The 14,317-nt window shown below is 40.6% G+C and overlaps 1 protein-coding gene across 3 annotated transcripts in view; it reads left to right on the top strand.

Moving 5' to 3' along the window:
- The first annotated feature begins 884 nt into the window (after window positions 1-884).
- The window catches only part of SH2B3 (SH2B adaptor protein 3), a 69,263-nt gene continuing 55,830 nt past the window's right edge, over window positions 885-14,317 (top strand). For 2 of the 3 annotated variants that reach the window (XM_060786055.2, XM_060786054.2), the window contains exon 1: window positions 885-1,301. In XM_060786055.2, coding sequence (XP_060642038.2) covers window positions 1,236-1,301 — 66 coding nt within the window. In that variant the 5' untranslated portion in view covers window positions 885-1,235. Of the gene's footprint in view, window positions 1,302-11,594; window positions 11,695-14,317 lie in introns of all 3 variants that reach the window. The other variant, XM_067473087.1, reaches the window with a different exon arrangement.

Below are 14,317 nucleotides of genomic sequence, written 5' to 3'. Positions count from 1 at the left end.
CTTGGAGGCGTCTACGGACAAAGATGTGTGGAAGGGCCCTGGGTCCACATTGCCATATATTTCAGTTCAAACCAGATATTGTGGGGTTATCTGCCTTGATATTCTGGGAGCCCTTCCACACAGCCATATAATCCAGAATATCAAGGCAGAAAATCTGCTTTGAACTGGGTTTTCTGTGTGTGTGTGTGTGGACTAACTTAAGAAACTGCAAGTTGCTTCTGGTGTGAGAGAATTGGCCGTTTGCAAGGACATTGCTCAGGGGACGCCCGGATGTTTTGTGTTTTACCATCCTTGTGGGACGTTTCTCTCATGTCCTTGCATGGGGAGCTGGAGCTGACAGAGGGAGCTTTCCCCGGATTCGAACCTCTGACCTGTCAGTCTTCAGTCTTGCTGCACAAGGGTTTAACCCACTGCATCACGGGGGCTTATCTGAGTCCACACTGCCATATATCCCAGTTCAAAGCAGATGTGGGATTTTATTCAGCTGTGTGGAAGGGGCCTGGATTATATGGGTGTGTGGAAGGGCCCTGGGTCCACACTGTCATATATTCCAGTTCAAAGCAGACAAGGTGGGATTTTTTACAGCTGTGTAAAAGGGGCCCTCAGATAGACATTGTGGGTTATTCTGCCTTGTTATTCTGGGTACTCTGGCTATATGGCAGGGCCCCTAGGGGCCCCTCAGAAAGGGCGAGGGACGAAGCCGCGAGGCGCTTTTAGCCTTTCCCGCCTTTTTCACTTTTTTTTAAAATTTCTTTAGTTTCCTTCGGGTCAGGCGCTTTTCCGTCGAAGTGTGCGAGCCCACCCCCCCCCCCCCGCCTTTGCCTTCCCTTCCCAGCACGCGCCTCTTTTGCTGCTCTTCCGTCGTCCCTCCCTCCCTCCGGCCGGAGCCGTCCAAAAAGGCAAGAAGGAAGCGGGGCGGGCGGAGGGAGGGAAGACGGAAGAGCCGAGAGGGAAGAGCGGCGGCAGCAGCAGCAGCAGCAGCGTTCCTTGAGTTTCGCCTCAGTAGCTTTCCAAGCGCGCTCCGACGGGCAGCGCCTCGGAGCGCTCCTCCCGTCGGCTAGGGCTTTTCTTCCTGCCGAGGGAAGGCTGCGGCACTCGGCGGCAGCGCTGCTGCTTCCCGACGGGGAGTATGGGCAAAGGGCTCCCCGCCCGGCGGCGCCTTCGACGTAAGCAAGCAAAGCGGCATAAAAGCGCGGGCGGCGAGGCGCGGGACCCAGAGGCCGGCTGGAGGCGCCATGCAGCGGCAGCCAAAGGAAAAGGAGGAGGAGGAGAAGGAACCCCTGCTGCTCAGCCAGGAGCCGGTAAGACCGCGCCCAGCCCTGGGAGTTGTAGTTCGCTACTGCTTCCAAGGACGGGGGTCTCTTGGAAGACAGCAGAGCTGCAACAAAAGACACATCCTGATCCTGACATACTATTACTACTGATAGTATTGCTACTATTCATACATACTAAGCATGGGCAAACTTCGGCTCTCCAGCTGTTTTGGACTGCAACTCACACAAATCCTAACAGCCGGTAGGCTGTTAGGAATTGTGGGAGTTGTAGTCCAAAACACCTAGAGGGCCGAAGTTTGCCCATGCTTGGTATATACTATTCATATTATTAATTCTAATCACTATATACATCATATTATTATTATTAATAATATTGTAATATGATATGTTATATAGGCTACAACTTGTGATATAGTACAATATATTCTATAATACTAATTAGATGGTACTATATTAATATAGTACCATCTAATAATAATAATAATAATAATATTGTAATATAGTAATGCTAATATATTAAATATAACAATATTGCAGTATAGTGGTATAGTAATGCTAATATAATATAAAATAATATATAATAATATATATTGATAAGATAATGTTATACAAAATACTCATAATAATCAATCCAATAAATAATAATAATAATAATAATATTGTAATATAGTAATTCTAATCTATTGAATATAATAATATTGCAGTGTAGTGGTATAGTAATACTAATACTAATATAATATAATATATAATATAATAATAATATATAATATTGATAATAATATTATAATATTATACAAAATACTCATAATAATGCCATCTAATAATATATAATAATAATAATATTGTAATATACTAATGCTAATATATTAAATATAATATTGAAGTATAGTGGTATAGTAATACTACTAATAATATAATATATAATATAATATATAATATTGATAATATTATAATGTTCTACAATTATATTAATAATAATGCCATCTAATAATATATAATAACAATATTGTAATCGTGTAATACTAATATATTAAATGTCATAATATTGCAATATAGTAGTATAGTACAATATAGTAATAATGTAACACAATATAATATTAAAAATAATACAATCTAATAATATATAAAATAATATTATATTGATAATAATATAATGTTATGCTATATACTTATAATGCAATCTAATATATAATAATATTGTAATATAGTAATACTAATATATTAAGTATAATATTGCAGCATAGTGGTGTAGTACAATGTAGTGATAATGTAATATAATATAATAATAATACAGTCAAATAATATATAATAATAATATATTGATAGTTACATTATGTTATGCAATATAATAATACAATCTAACAATCTATAATATTAAATACTAATATTAAATATAATTACTACTGATAATATATAGTAATATATCATGATATACTGTTTTATTTTTGTATATTTGAAGTTGTAATGGTTTTGATTGTGAGCCACTTTTGAGTCTCCATATGGAGAGATAACGTGGGATATAAATAAATAAATAAATAAATAAAACAATACTGGATAATATCTATAATATTGTATTCACATTATTAATATATAGTATTGATATGAGTATTGTGTTATTTGTAAATATATACAAATAATATATTTACAATATATAGTGTTATTCATATTAATAACAGTACTGTATTGTTATATGTATTTCTATCTATAATATCATATTCACATTATTAACATATAGTGTTGATATGAGTACTGTTATTTGTCTTTCTCTCTATAAAGAGTTACTATTCATATTAATAACTGTACTGTATTATTATTTGTATTCCTATGTATAATATCATATTTGATATTATATATAGTAATATTAACAGTACTGTATTATTTGTGTGTGTGTGTATATATATATATATACTAAGTACTATTAATAAAATATACTATTAATACTATTAATGTCAATATTAATTTTAATATATAGTATTAATAACAGTACTGTATTATTATTTGTATATATATAGTAATATAAACAGTACTGTATTTTGTGTGTATGTGTGTGTGTGTGTATATATATAAATACGATGTGCTATTAATAATATATACAATTAATAGTAAGGTTAATATTATAATATATATAGTATTAATAATAACAGTATTGTATTATTTGTATTTCTGTCTATAATATACTATTAGTATTATTTATAGATATAGCAATATTAATATATATGTGTGCGTGTGTGTGTGTGTGTGTATAGCAGTGCAGCTCTCTGCCTGGGAGTGTGGTGGGAGCTCCTTCCTTGGAAGCTTTTAAACAGAGGCTGGATCTGTCAGGGGTGCTTTGATTGTGCTTTTCCTGCATGTCAGAATGGGGTTGGACTAGATGGCCCATGGGGCCTCTTCCCACTCTATTATTATTATGATTATTATTATGATCATCATTATGGCTGGATGGCCATCTGTCAGGGGTGCTTTGATTGTGCTTTCCCTGCATGTCAGAATGGGGTTGGACTAGATGGCCCATGGGGTCTCTTCCCACATCATCATCATCATCATGGCTGGATGGCCATCTGTCAGGGGTGCTTTGATTGTGCTTTCCCTGCATGTCAGAATGGGGTTGGACTAGATGGCCCATGGGATCTCTTCCCACTCTATTATCATTATCATTATTATTATTATTATGGCTGGATGGCCATCTGTCAGGGGTGCTTTGGTTGTGCTTTTCCTGCATGGCAGGGAGTTGGACTAGATGGCTCGTGTGGTCTCTTCCAACTCTATGATTCTATGATGAATATTATACTATATTATTTGTATTTTCTCAATTTTCTATACTGTTATTATTAATATCAATAACAGTACTGTAATATATATAGTATTAATATTATTAACAGCGCTGTATTATTATTTGTATTTCTGCTCCACTTTCCTCTCTTTTTAACAATAATTATATTCTTCTATGGGGAAAGGAGCAGGATGAGGATTTAGGTGCTTCTATGTGTGAATGAGAGAGAGAGAGAGAGAGAGAAAGCCCTTGCTCTTAACCCTGCTTTTTGTGTGTGGCAAAAGACCTTATGAAACTACAACTTCCAGATTTTCATAATATTATATTTAGACTGCTTTCTCTCTCTTTCCTCTCTCTTAAAGAGACTCAAAGTGGTGAGCAATGCACTACACAATTTCCAAGCCTAAAGAACGCTACAATACACAACTTGAAACCTAAGGATCACTATACTACACAATTTACAAACATCAAGAACACTACAATACACCATTAACACACCTTAAAGATGATACGTTGAGGCATGACAGTTAAAGTGGGGTCCAAACTGCCAGTGGAGATGCTCCTCAGGATAAAAGTGGGGCAAGCTATGTCACAATTGTGTACTACAAGGTGGCCAAAATGCATAAAGGGAAAGAACACAGAGGCTGTAGTGCTTTGTTTTTGCCAGTGCCGACAGGGAAGGGTAAAATTCGGACTCTTCATCTTCCCACCCACCTCTTTGGGTGCATCCACACTGTGGAATGAATGCACCATTTGAACAACCATGGGTCAGTCCATGGCATCCCGGGATTTATAGTTTGGTGAAGGACCTAAGGAGTGCATTAGGCAGAAAAGGTGAAAGGTTTTGTAATGCTCCCAAAGGCCCTTGGCTCTGAGCCTCTTTGCTGGAGGTTTGGGGCTGCTTCCCCTAGAAAAACAAAGCCCCCTTTTGACACCTGGGTGTGAATGGAGATGCCACTCTGCCAGCCAGGAGGGTTTAAGCAAAGGTGGGCATGGAGGTTGCATTTGAGGTTATTGGACTCCTCTCCCAGCCAGCATTGCCGTGGAGTGCAGTGAGTTGCTGACCAGCAACATCTGGACAGCCACTCAATCCAGCCCTGTTGTGAGATGTTAGGTGGGGATTATTGTTAGGGGAAACCTAATTCTTTCTGTCCGGAGCACGTATGCACGATTGTCAGTATGCTCCACAGTGGGGGAAATGACATTAGCCTCGCCTCTCAGCGCTCTGATGCCAGAGCCCCCTCAGAGGCCTGGCTTTGTTCTGCCCTGTGAAATCAGGTGATGCCAACCCATTCTCCAAAGGAACAGGCACAATAAATGCATGAACAGAGACAAGAAGGAAGAGCTGAGGTTGCAGAATGCTGTCTTCCAGATATTAGGTTTGGTGCTTTTGTGGAGTAAACACCATGAGCAGAAAGCCCACCAAGGGTTCTGGCTTACTCCAGTGAGAGGAGCAGTGTGTTTTCTTTGTCAGTCACCCACTGTGTGTTTTCTCCTGTTTAATTAGGCACCTTTTAAGATTCATAATGTGCATAATATATTGATGGGGACATCCATTTCAACCTGATCAGATGTGTGTGTGTGTCAGAACCATCTTTTTCCCTCCACCAATGCCAAATCCTTAGACCAACTAGATGCAAAAGACACCCCCTGTCTTGAAGATTTCTTTGGTACAGGGACTTTAAGCAGAGTTAGCTTGTTTTTCCACATTTGGCGACCAGCTGCACCTGTTGAAATCCCTTTTTCAGGAGCTCTGCATCTTGCCTTCTTCATCATTACTCCCCTTGTCATTTCATATAATTCTGCAATTTCACTCCTTATTACCTGATCCTTGGCATCTCTCTGTTAGAGAGCTTGTGTGTGTTTGTGCCTTCAAGTTGCTGGTCGACTTGGAAACCAGTTTACTCAAAAGTCTTCCCACTCCTTTCCCACTGTTGACAGGTTTGTGATCTTTTAGACATACAACAGCCTCTTTGGCTTTATTACTTCTCATTTTTGTATTGTTGGTCATTTATTTCTGAAAAATTTTAAACAGGCAATTATTTTCAAGGGAATCAGGATATTTGTTTCTTTACTACTAGTCCTTTATCCTTACAACAACACTGTGGAGTATGTTATGGTGGGACACTGGTCCAAAGTCATCCAATGAATCTTGTGGCTGAGATTGAACCCTGATCTGTGCAATTCCTCATCTGACCAACTGGTTGTGATGGCACTGTATAATCTGTGGTGGGCAGAAGCAAAGGGTAAGAGAGAGATTTGAGCCAAGATTCTTTGTAGACCACCCTGCCATGCTTGACAGTGGCTGGAGATGACATTTCAGATGACCAGAAGGGCAATTCCCTCCATCCCTAGACATGCTGGTTTCGGCAAATGGACGTTGTCATTCCCCACACCAGAAAGGCTAGCTTGAAGTAAAGCCAAGCTTCCCCTTCCTATAATTGAAGGTAGGAGGCTGGAAAGGTGATTGCATTGAAATGCTTTATTTTAGCTAGACTACTTGGTAGATGGGCAGATGTAGATGGGCAGATGGTGTGCTGAAATATTTTCAGAGAAGTATCTGAAAGCTGGAGGAGGATAAAGAGGAGGAATAGGACTTTAAAGGATGTCATTGTTTCTTGCTCTGTCATGCGAAGTGGCCACAGTTGTTAGCTTAGACCAGACAAATCCATGGAAGTGGATGAGGGCTATAGAGCAGAGCTAGAAAAAATGCTGGGTTCCTGTTTAACTATAATTAATTATTCTTGGAGGTGGAGTCCAAAAAACCCCATTTTTTTTCCAAAATGTAATCTTTCCCTGGAATCATGCCCTCTGCTTCCAAGTAGCTTGCTCCAGATTAGGCAGGGCTTGTTGCAGATAAACAATTTGTTGGGTTGTTGTAGGTTTTTCCGGGTTATATGGCCATGTTCTAGAGGCATGTTGTTGTTGTTGTTGTTGTTGTGTGCCTTCAAGTTGTTTCTGACTTACAGTGATTCTCAAGGTGAACCTATCATGGGGTTTTCTAGGCAAGTTTTGTCCAGAGAGGGTTTGCCATGGTTCAAGGAAGGGCATCTCACGCACGTTTACAGTTTAAAGTTACACAGGGCATTGTTTACTATGGAAATTTTGCTAGATTTTTTTAAAAAAAAAACTATTCAATTTTATGCTTTAGGAAGTTTTAAAAAACAACAGTTATTCATTTGTTTGTCTGTTTTAAACAGTCGGGTTAATCCTCCAAGATCAGTTTGCAACTTTACTGCTTATAACTTTGAAATGGGCACTCTTAAAAAAATCTGGTCATATGAGAGTAGAAAGATCCGGGTTTCTGAAAGCACTGCTTGTGTTAAAATAGCCTTATTGGGTTGTTGATTAAAGGGCCACTTGGCTGCCCTCTTTCCCAAAATCTCTGCCAATTTGTTTTATTTATTTACTATATTTATATCCTGCTCTTCTCATCCAGGAGGGGACTCCTGGAGTGGCTTACATAATTTGGCACAATTTGATGCCACAATTTAATATAAACAACATTATAAAACATATAAATATCATAAAACATGGTACCTAGTCCTGCAGCCGTCATTTGTGTTGCTACATTATGCTGAATCCGTATTGTACTATCCAAACGCCTGATTGCATAACCAAGTTTTCACCCTTTTCTAAATCTGGGTACAGTCCAGGACCGTTTTCATCAAAGGATTTTTGGAAGTTCAAATACACTTGTCACTTCTACCCATCTTGTGAGGAGCAGTGTTCTAGTGGAACCACACTGCAACTGTGGGAGAAATTGGTTTTCCCAGTAGCACTCTATTGCTGTGTGGTATTTCTATTGTAATTTGAAATGTGGGAATGGCTTGAATAGGCAATTAAGTCTTGAGTAGGCAATTAAGACCCATTGGCTTCACAAAAGACCTATTGAGGGAGATGAAGACTACTAGGACTGGTTTCTGGATATAGATCCATTCAGATGCTTTTATTTCTCTAAATTCCAAACCGGTCGGTGTTACTGGAACTCTCAAGAGGGCCAAAGGGGTATGAGATTGGAATTTGTCTGAGCTGCTTTCAAACAGGTTGGACTGTTTGACCATCCAGACTGTTATTACTCAGCTCCAACTGGCAAGGGCTCTCCTGATTTTGGGAAATTGTTTAGTTCTTTCACACACACACCCCGCCCCACAATTCTTTTAAACAGTGATGCTAAGAAGTAAACATGCACTGTGAGAATCTACCGAAAGTGCTGTAAACAATTTTGTGCTGCAGTCTGAGGATCTGTGTCCATCCCAATTTTCTTTCTAGCAGCAAATTGAATGCTGGGATACAACTGAAGGCAGATATACCAATAAATGGAAACTGGGAAAGTGTAGACTTTCAGATGTTGGTCTGCAGTTCCCATCATCCCTGAAAAAGTGGACAAGGGAGAGAGAAGTCACAACCCACAGTGTCTAGAAGGCTGCCTGTGCCACAAACCACATGTCGATGGCTAAATAATAGGGCAGAATGCTTTAGGCTGTTGCAAGCAAGTTATTGAAGCTGTAATTGCAGATTTTAAAGAAGTTTGACAGTCCACTTGAGACTGTTACTCGTCTTGCCAAAAGAACTCCCAGGTGTGTACATGTATACAAACAGTACCTTTGGCGCTTGATATTAAAGGGAAGGAGCTTTGTGGCCTAGTCTGGATGTAACATTGTACTGGAGTTGAGGCTAACCATGGCTTACTGCCTTACTCCTAGTTGAGAGTTCCAAAGTCTAGGCTTCCAAGAGTTTGCTCTTCACCTAGCACCAAGAATCTATATAAATAAAAATGTAAATGTCAGTTTGTTCAAAACTATGAATCTCCCAAAATACGTCACCGATTGCTTTGAAATTTTGACACAACATAGCATTAGAATAGGCACATGTTTTTTATGTTTTCACATACCTACTATTAGATAGATGTCACACCAGTGACAGGTAAAAATATGCTTTTTTCAAAAACAGTGCCATCTGCTGGACGTCAAAGCAACACATGCTATATTACATATTTTACCATTCTATTTCAATCTTTCTGAATGATTTGCTATATTGAATTTTCATAGATTTCGATTCAGTTACATTTTGATTTAATTGTGTTGGAATTCTCCAGTGCCTGGAGTATTAGTATGTTAAGAGATCACACTGTAGTACTGATGCAGTTCGACACCACTTTCACAATCCGGGCTCAAGGCTGTGAGATTGTGGGAGTTGCAGTTTTTTGCAGCACTCTTTGGCAGAGTGGCTAAAGACCTTGTCAAACTACAACTGCTCCCCTGACTTCATGCCTTTGAGTTGGGGTGGTGTCAAAGCTGCACCCGTTCCCCAGACAGAGCTGAAGGAGATGGCGGCAGCGACTCACCCACTCCCTGTGGGGAGCTGCGACCCAGCGGCGGAGTAGTGGTGAAGGAAGGTCCACGGGGAGATAGAGCAAAATATAAATAAAGTTTTTATTATAACTGAAAGCAGCGGGGCCCGGCAGCGCGGAAAGTGTGGGCACTCCTGGCACTCCAAGCCACACCCCGCCCCTCCCATCAGTCTTAAAGGGCCACTGGTTTCTGGGAAATGAAGTAAAAATAAATAAATAAAAAAGCAAGAGGCGGCTCAAATGTTGAATGCCATATACAGAATATATTTATATATTTATATATTTATTTATATTCCGCTTTATCTCTTCCTCTGGACCCTTCCTCACAGTCATATAACCCAGAAGATCAAGGCGGATAATTCACAATATCTGCTTTGAACTGGTTTATCTGAGTCCACGCTACCATATAATCCAGTTCAATGTTGATTTTATACAGCTGTGTGGAAGGGGCCCCAGAATATCAAGGCAGAAAATCCTTTAATATCTGCTTTGACCACTGCCATGTATCCCAGTTCAAAGCAAATAATGTGGGTTTTTCTGCCTTGATATTCTGGGTTATATGGCTGTGTGGAAGGGCCCAGAGTCCACACTGCCATATAACACAGTTCAAAGATTATCTGCCTTGATATTCTGGGTTAAAGATGTCCTCATTCCTCGCATTCCTATGATTCCAACAGATATGCCATTTCAATTTAAGAGATTGCAATTCCCAATTTGATTGGTGTTTGCAATCACCATCCACAAAGCTCAGGGCCAATCTTTAGAATTATGTAGTTCAGATCTAGACAGGATTGCTTCTTGTGTGTTCTAGAGTTCACAAGCCAGCATTGCATATAATGTAGGAAGCCTCAGATCCTTGCCAGTTTTTCCCCAGGAAAAAGAAAAAGTCAGCCAAAATATCCTGGAAAGGTTGTTTTTTCATCCATTGTGGAGTTTTTAAAAATTGGGAGGGAGTTGTCAGAATCACAGCTGCCACCTTGATCAGGGTTGATATGTTTAAAATAATAGAATCATAGAATAATAGAGTTGGAAGACACCACATGGACCATCTAGTCCAGTCCCTTGCCATGCAGGAAAATCACAATCCAAACAACCCTGGCAGATGGCCAGCCACTGTTTAAAAGCCTCCAAGGAAGGAGCTTCCATTGAGCCAATAGACTCCCAAGGCAGAGAGTTCCACTGCTGAACAGCTCTTCTTATGGCCAGGAAGTTCTTCCTAATGTTCAGGTGGAATCTCCTTTCCTGCAGTTTGAACCCATGGCTCCATTGAGTCCTAGGACCTTTCCACACAGCCCTATATTAGTATGGACTCGGATAACCCAGTTCAAAGCAGATATTATGGGATTTTCTGCCTTGATATTCTGGGATATAGGGCTGTGTGGAAGGGCCCCTAGTCTCCAGGGCAGCAGAAAACAGGCCTTCCTTATGGCATCCTTTCCAATATTTAAACATGGCTCGAATGCCTCCTCTCAATCTTCTCTTCTGCAGGCTAAACAGAGCCAGCTCTTTAAGCTGCTCCTCAAAGGGATTCAGGGTCTCCAGACCTTTGATAATTTTGGTTGCCCCCCTCTGGACACCTTCCAGCTTAGAGTCAATACTTCTCTTAAATTGTGGTGCCTTTAAATGGACACAGGGCTATTCTTCCAGGTTAGGAGGTCTGACCAAAGTAGAATAGATGAGCACCATTACTTTCTTTGATCTATACCAGTAGTTCTCAACCTGTGGGTCCTCAGATGTTTTGGCCTTCAACTCCCAGAAATCCTAACCGCTGGAAAACTGGCTGGGATTTCTGGGAGTTGTAAGCCAAAACACCTGGGGACCCACAGGTTGAGAAACACTGATTTATACACTATACACACCCCTTTTGTTGTAGCCCAAAATCACATTGGTTTTTTTTAGCTGCTGCATCATATTGTTGATTTATGTTTAACATGTTGTCCACTAAGACTCCAAGATCTTTTTCACATGTTCTGTTGTTGAGCCAGGCGTCACCCATCCTGTGTATATGCATTTCGTGCCTAAGTGGAGTATCCTACATTTCTCCATGTTGAAATTCGTTTTGTTAGTTTTGGCCTAGCCCTCTAATCTGTTAAGGTCATTTAGAATTCTGATCCTATCCTCTGGAGTATTAACTGTCACTCTCTATTTGGTGTCAACTTCAAACTTGGTGATCATGCCTTCTCACCCTTCATCCAAGTCATTAATAAAGATGTTGAACAGAACCGGGCCCAGGATGGAACCCTGCTTATGATACCCCATGATTAATCAAGGCTTTCCAGGATGAAGAGGAACCACTGGTGAGCACCCTTTGAGTTCGGTCACTTAACCAGTTATCCACCTAGCAGTAGTATTGTCTAGCCCACATTAGACTAGATTGCTTACAAGAAGATTGTGGGGAACCTTGTTGAAGGCCTTGCTGAAATCAAGGTATGCTCCATCCACAGCATTCCCTGCATCTACCAAGCTTGTAACTGTTGAAAAAAAATAGATAAGATTTTTCTGGCATGACTTGTTTTGAGAAATCCATGTTGAGTTTTAATGATCACAGCATTCTTTTCTAAGTGATGGCAGACAGCCTCCATAATTATTTGCTCCAGAATATTTCCTGGTTTTGATGTCAGGCTGATTGGTTGGTAATTGTTTGGGTCATCTTTTTTTCCTTCTTGAAGATAGGGACAACATTTGCCAGTCTTTTGCTGGGACTTCTCCTTTTCTCCAATAATTCTCAAAAGATTATTGCTAGTGGTTCTGAAATGACTTCTGCTAGTTCCTTCAATACTCTTGGATGTAGTTCATCTGACCCTGGAGACATTTAATGCAGTCAGGTCATCTGTTCAAGGAAGACTTCAGTCTGGCTTGGAGATCTGCATTAGACCCCCACAGCTGCATATGTTTCAGTTCTTAATTCCTATCCAGATGCTTTCAACCTGATTGTCAGGATTTAAGTCCCACATCTCTTTGCAAGTGTAAACATCCAAGACATATAATGCTACTCTGCCCCCTTTCCTAGGGCTCTTCCAGACAGGCCCTATATCCCAGGATCTGATCCTAGGTTTTCTGTTTATCCCAGATTATCTGATAGTTCAGACTAATACAATCCAGATAAACACAGAAAACCTGGGATCAGATCCTGGAATACAGGGCCTGTCTGGAAGGGCCCCTATTTGCTTTAATCTCTGAAATAATTTATACCCCTCCAATACTACATTCCAGTTACAGGACTTACCCCATCAGGTTTTAGTGATGCCTATTACATCCTCACTGTTTTGTTGTGCTAAGAGTTCCAGTTCATCTTGTTTATTTCCCATGCTCTGCATTTGTGTAGACTAGACATCTAAGCCCATGGGACATTTTCCCTTGCTATGTATTTGAGATTATTATCGTCCTTTCACTTCTTGGTACTTGTTCTGTTTGTCCAACTCTCTCTTTAGCCTTTGGGCTGTTGCCTCCTGGTATTGATAAAACTATTGTTCTCAAGGATGTTATCATCCTCCCCCACATAACTCAGTTTAAAGCCAAAAGGCTGATCAGGTTTGCGAGTTTCTCATTGCTGCCAACTCCTGTGAGGTGCAACCCGTCCCATGCCAGAATCCCGTTTTCTCTGAAAGACAGACCATGGTCCAGGAAACCAAACTGTTCTTGACAGCACCATTTGTGGAACTGGTTGTTCACTCTATTTTTCTCATCCTTCCTGGGCCACATCATACAACTGGGAGGGAGGAGAGATGAAAAAGACAACCTGTTTAGTCTGAGGATTGGAGCTGAGTGTGTTCTCGAGATACTTTCTGTACATACAGGAGTGACAAACAGTTTTTCTTCCGCCTTCCTTTCCTTTCTTTTTTCAAAAAATATTGAGATACTCATAAGAAACTCCATTATAGATCAAGTTGGACACCTTTCATGCCTTATCCCCCTTCAATGGAAGGTTAATGGGTTACTGAATGTTATCAGAAGGGTGGTGTGATGGTTATACTTGCTCTGATGATTCTACGCACTAGGTGGAATACAGTAGGCCTTTAATGGAAGTCCCTTCTCCTCAGTAGCGTATGGTCTGCTGACTTCAAAATGACTCTCCTAAAGTAACTCGGTATTCTCTTTAATGAGGGGGAGAGATTGGGAGTGGACTTCCTCCTATAGTTCTAGCTAGAAAAGCCTATGACATATGCTTATTTCAAAATGGGGAGGGGTTAGGAGAGCCATCCTTACAGTTCAGTTTTAGTACGCCTGGCTGCCTTTGATGCATGTCAAAGCTGTCCGCTCCTGCCTTCAGACAGGAACTTGGAATATGCTCGTGGGCACATCTGTGTCCGGTTCTGAGTCTGCCTTCCCCAAGTGGATCAGCCTTTCTGTTTTGTCAACATATCTGCAAATGCCGGACTGTTTTTTTGCAAGGTATTGTACGCATCACATGTTGCTAGGGCTCATTTCCTTTCTCTTTTGCACTAGCTTAAGGGGAAACCCTTCCTGGAAATAGATGCTTGGTTGTGTAATATCTTGCACAAAGTTTTGTGTCGCTTAAAAGACAGTTATGATGCTCGTGAAGCCATTTTTAAATATTGGGTGTCTGTAGCTTTATATAAGTGCTCAAGGCACGTTTGAACTGACTTTGCCCCAAAATAAGGGCTTCTAGAAATAAGCAATATCCAGGTATGTCTACACGTCTGTTCTTCGAAGCAAAATCACACATGCCCTTTGTTTTGAAAGAGAAATGTTGCATGAGATTCTTTCGAGGGACTTGAGGGTGCTCTCAGTGAATTGCAATAGCTGGGCCCACCTCTCCTGCACCCCAGTTTCCCAGTGACCACAAAAGGCCTGGGTGAAAGGCACACATGAGAATTGTGTATGGAAGGAAGCGAGGATGCTGAGTCATCCACAGGCTGGTGGTACTGATAGACCGTGCTGGCCAGGGGCCCAGCTCAG

This window comes from Anolis sagrei, chromosome X, assembly GCF_037176765.1.
Source record: "Anolis sagrei isolate rAnoSag1 chromosome X, rAnoSag1.mat, whole genome shotgun sequence".
Lineage (NCBI taxonomy): Eukaryota > Metazoa > Chordata > Lepidosauria > Squamata > Dactyloidae > Anolis > Anolis sagrei.
The sequence above is the reverse complement of the archived record's forward strand: the minus strand, read 5'-3'. Positions and strand labels throughout refer to the sequence as shown.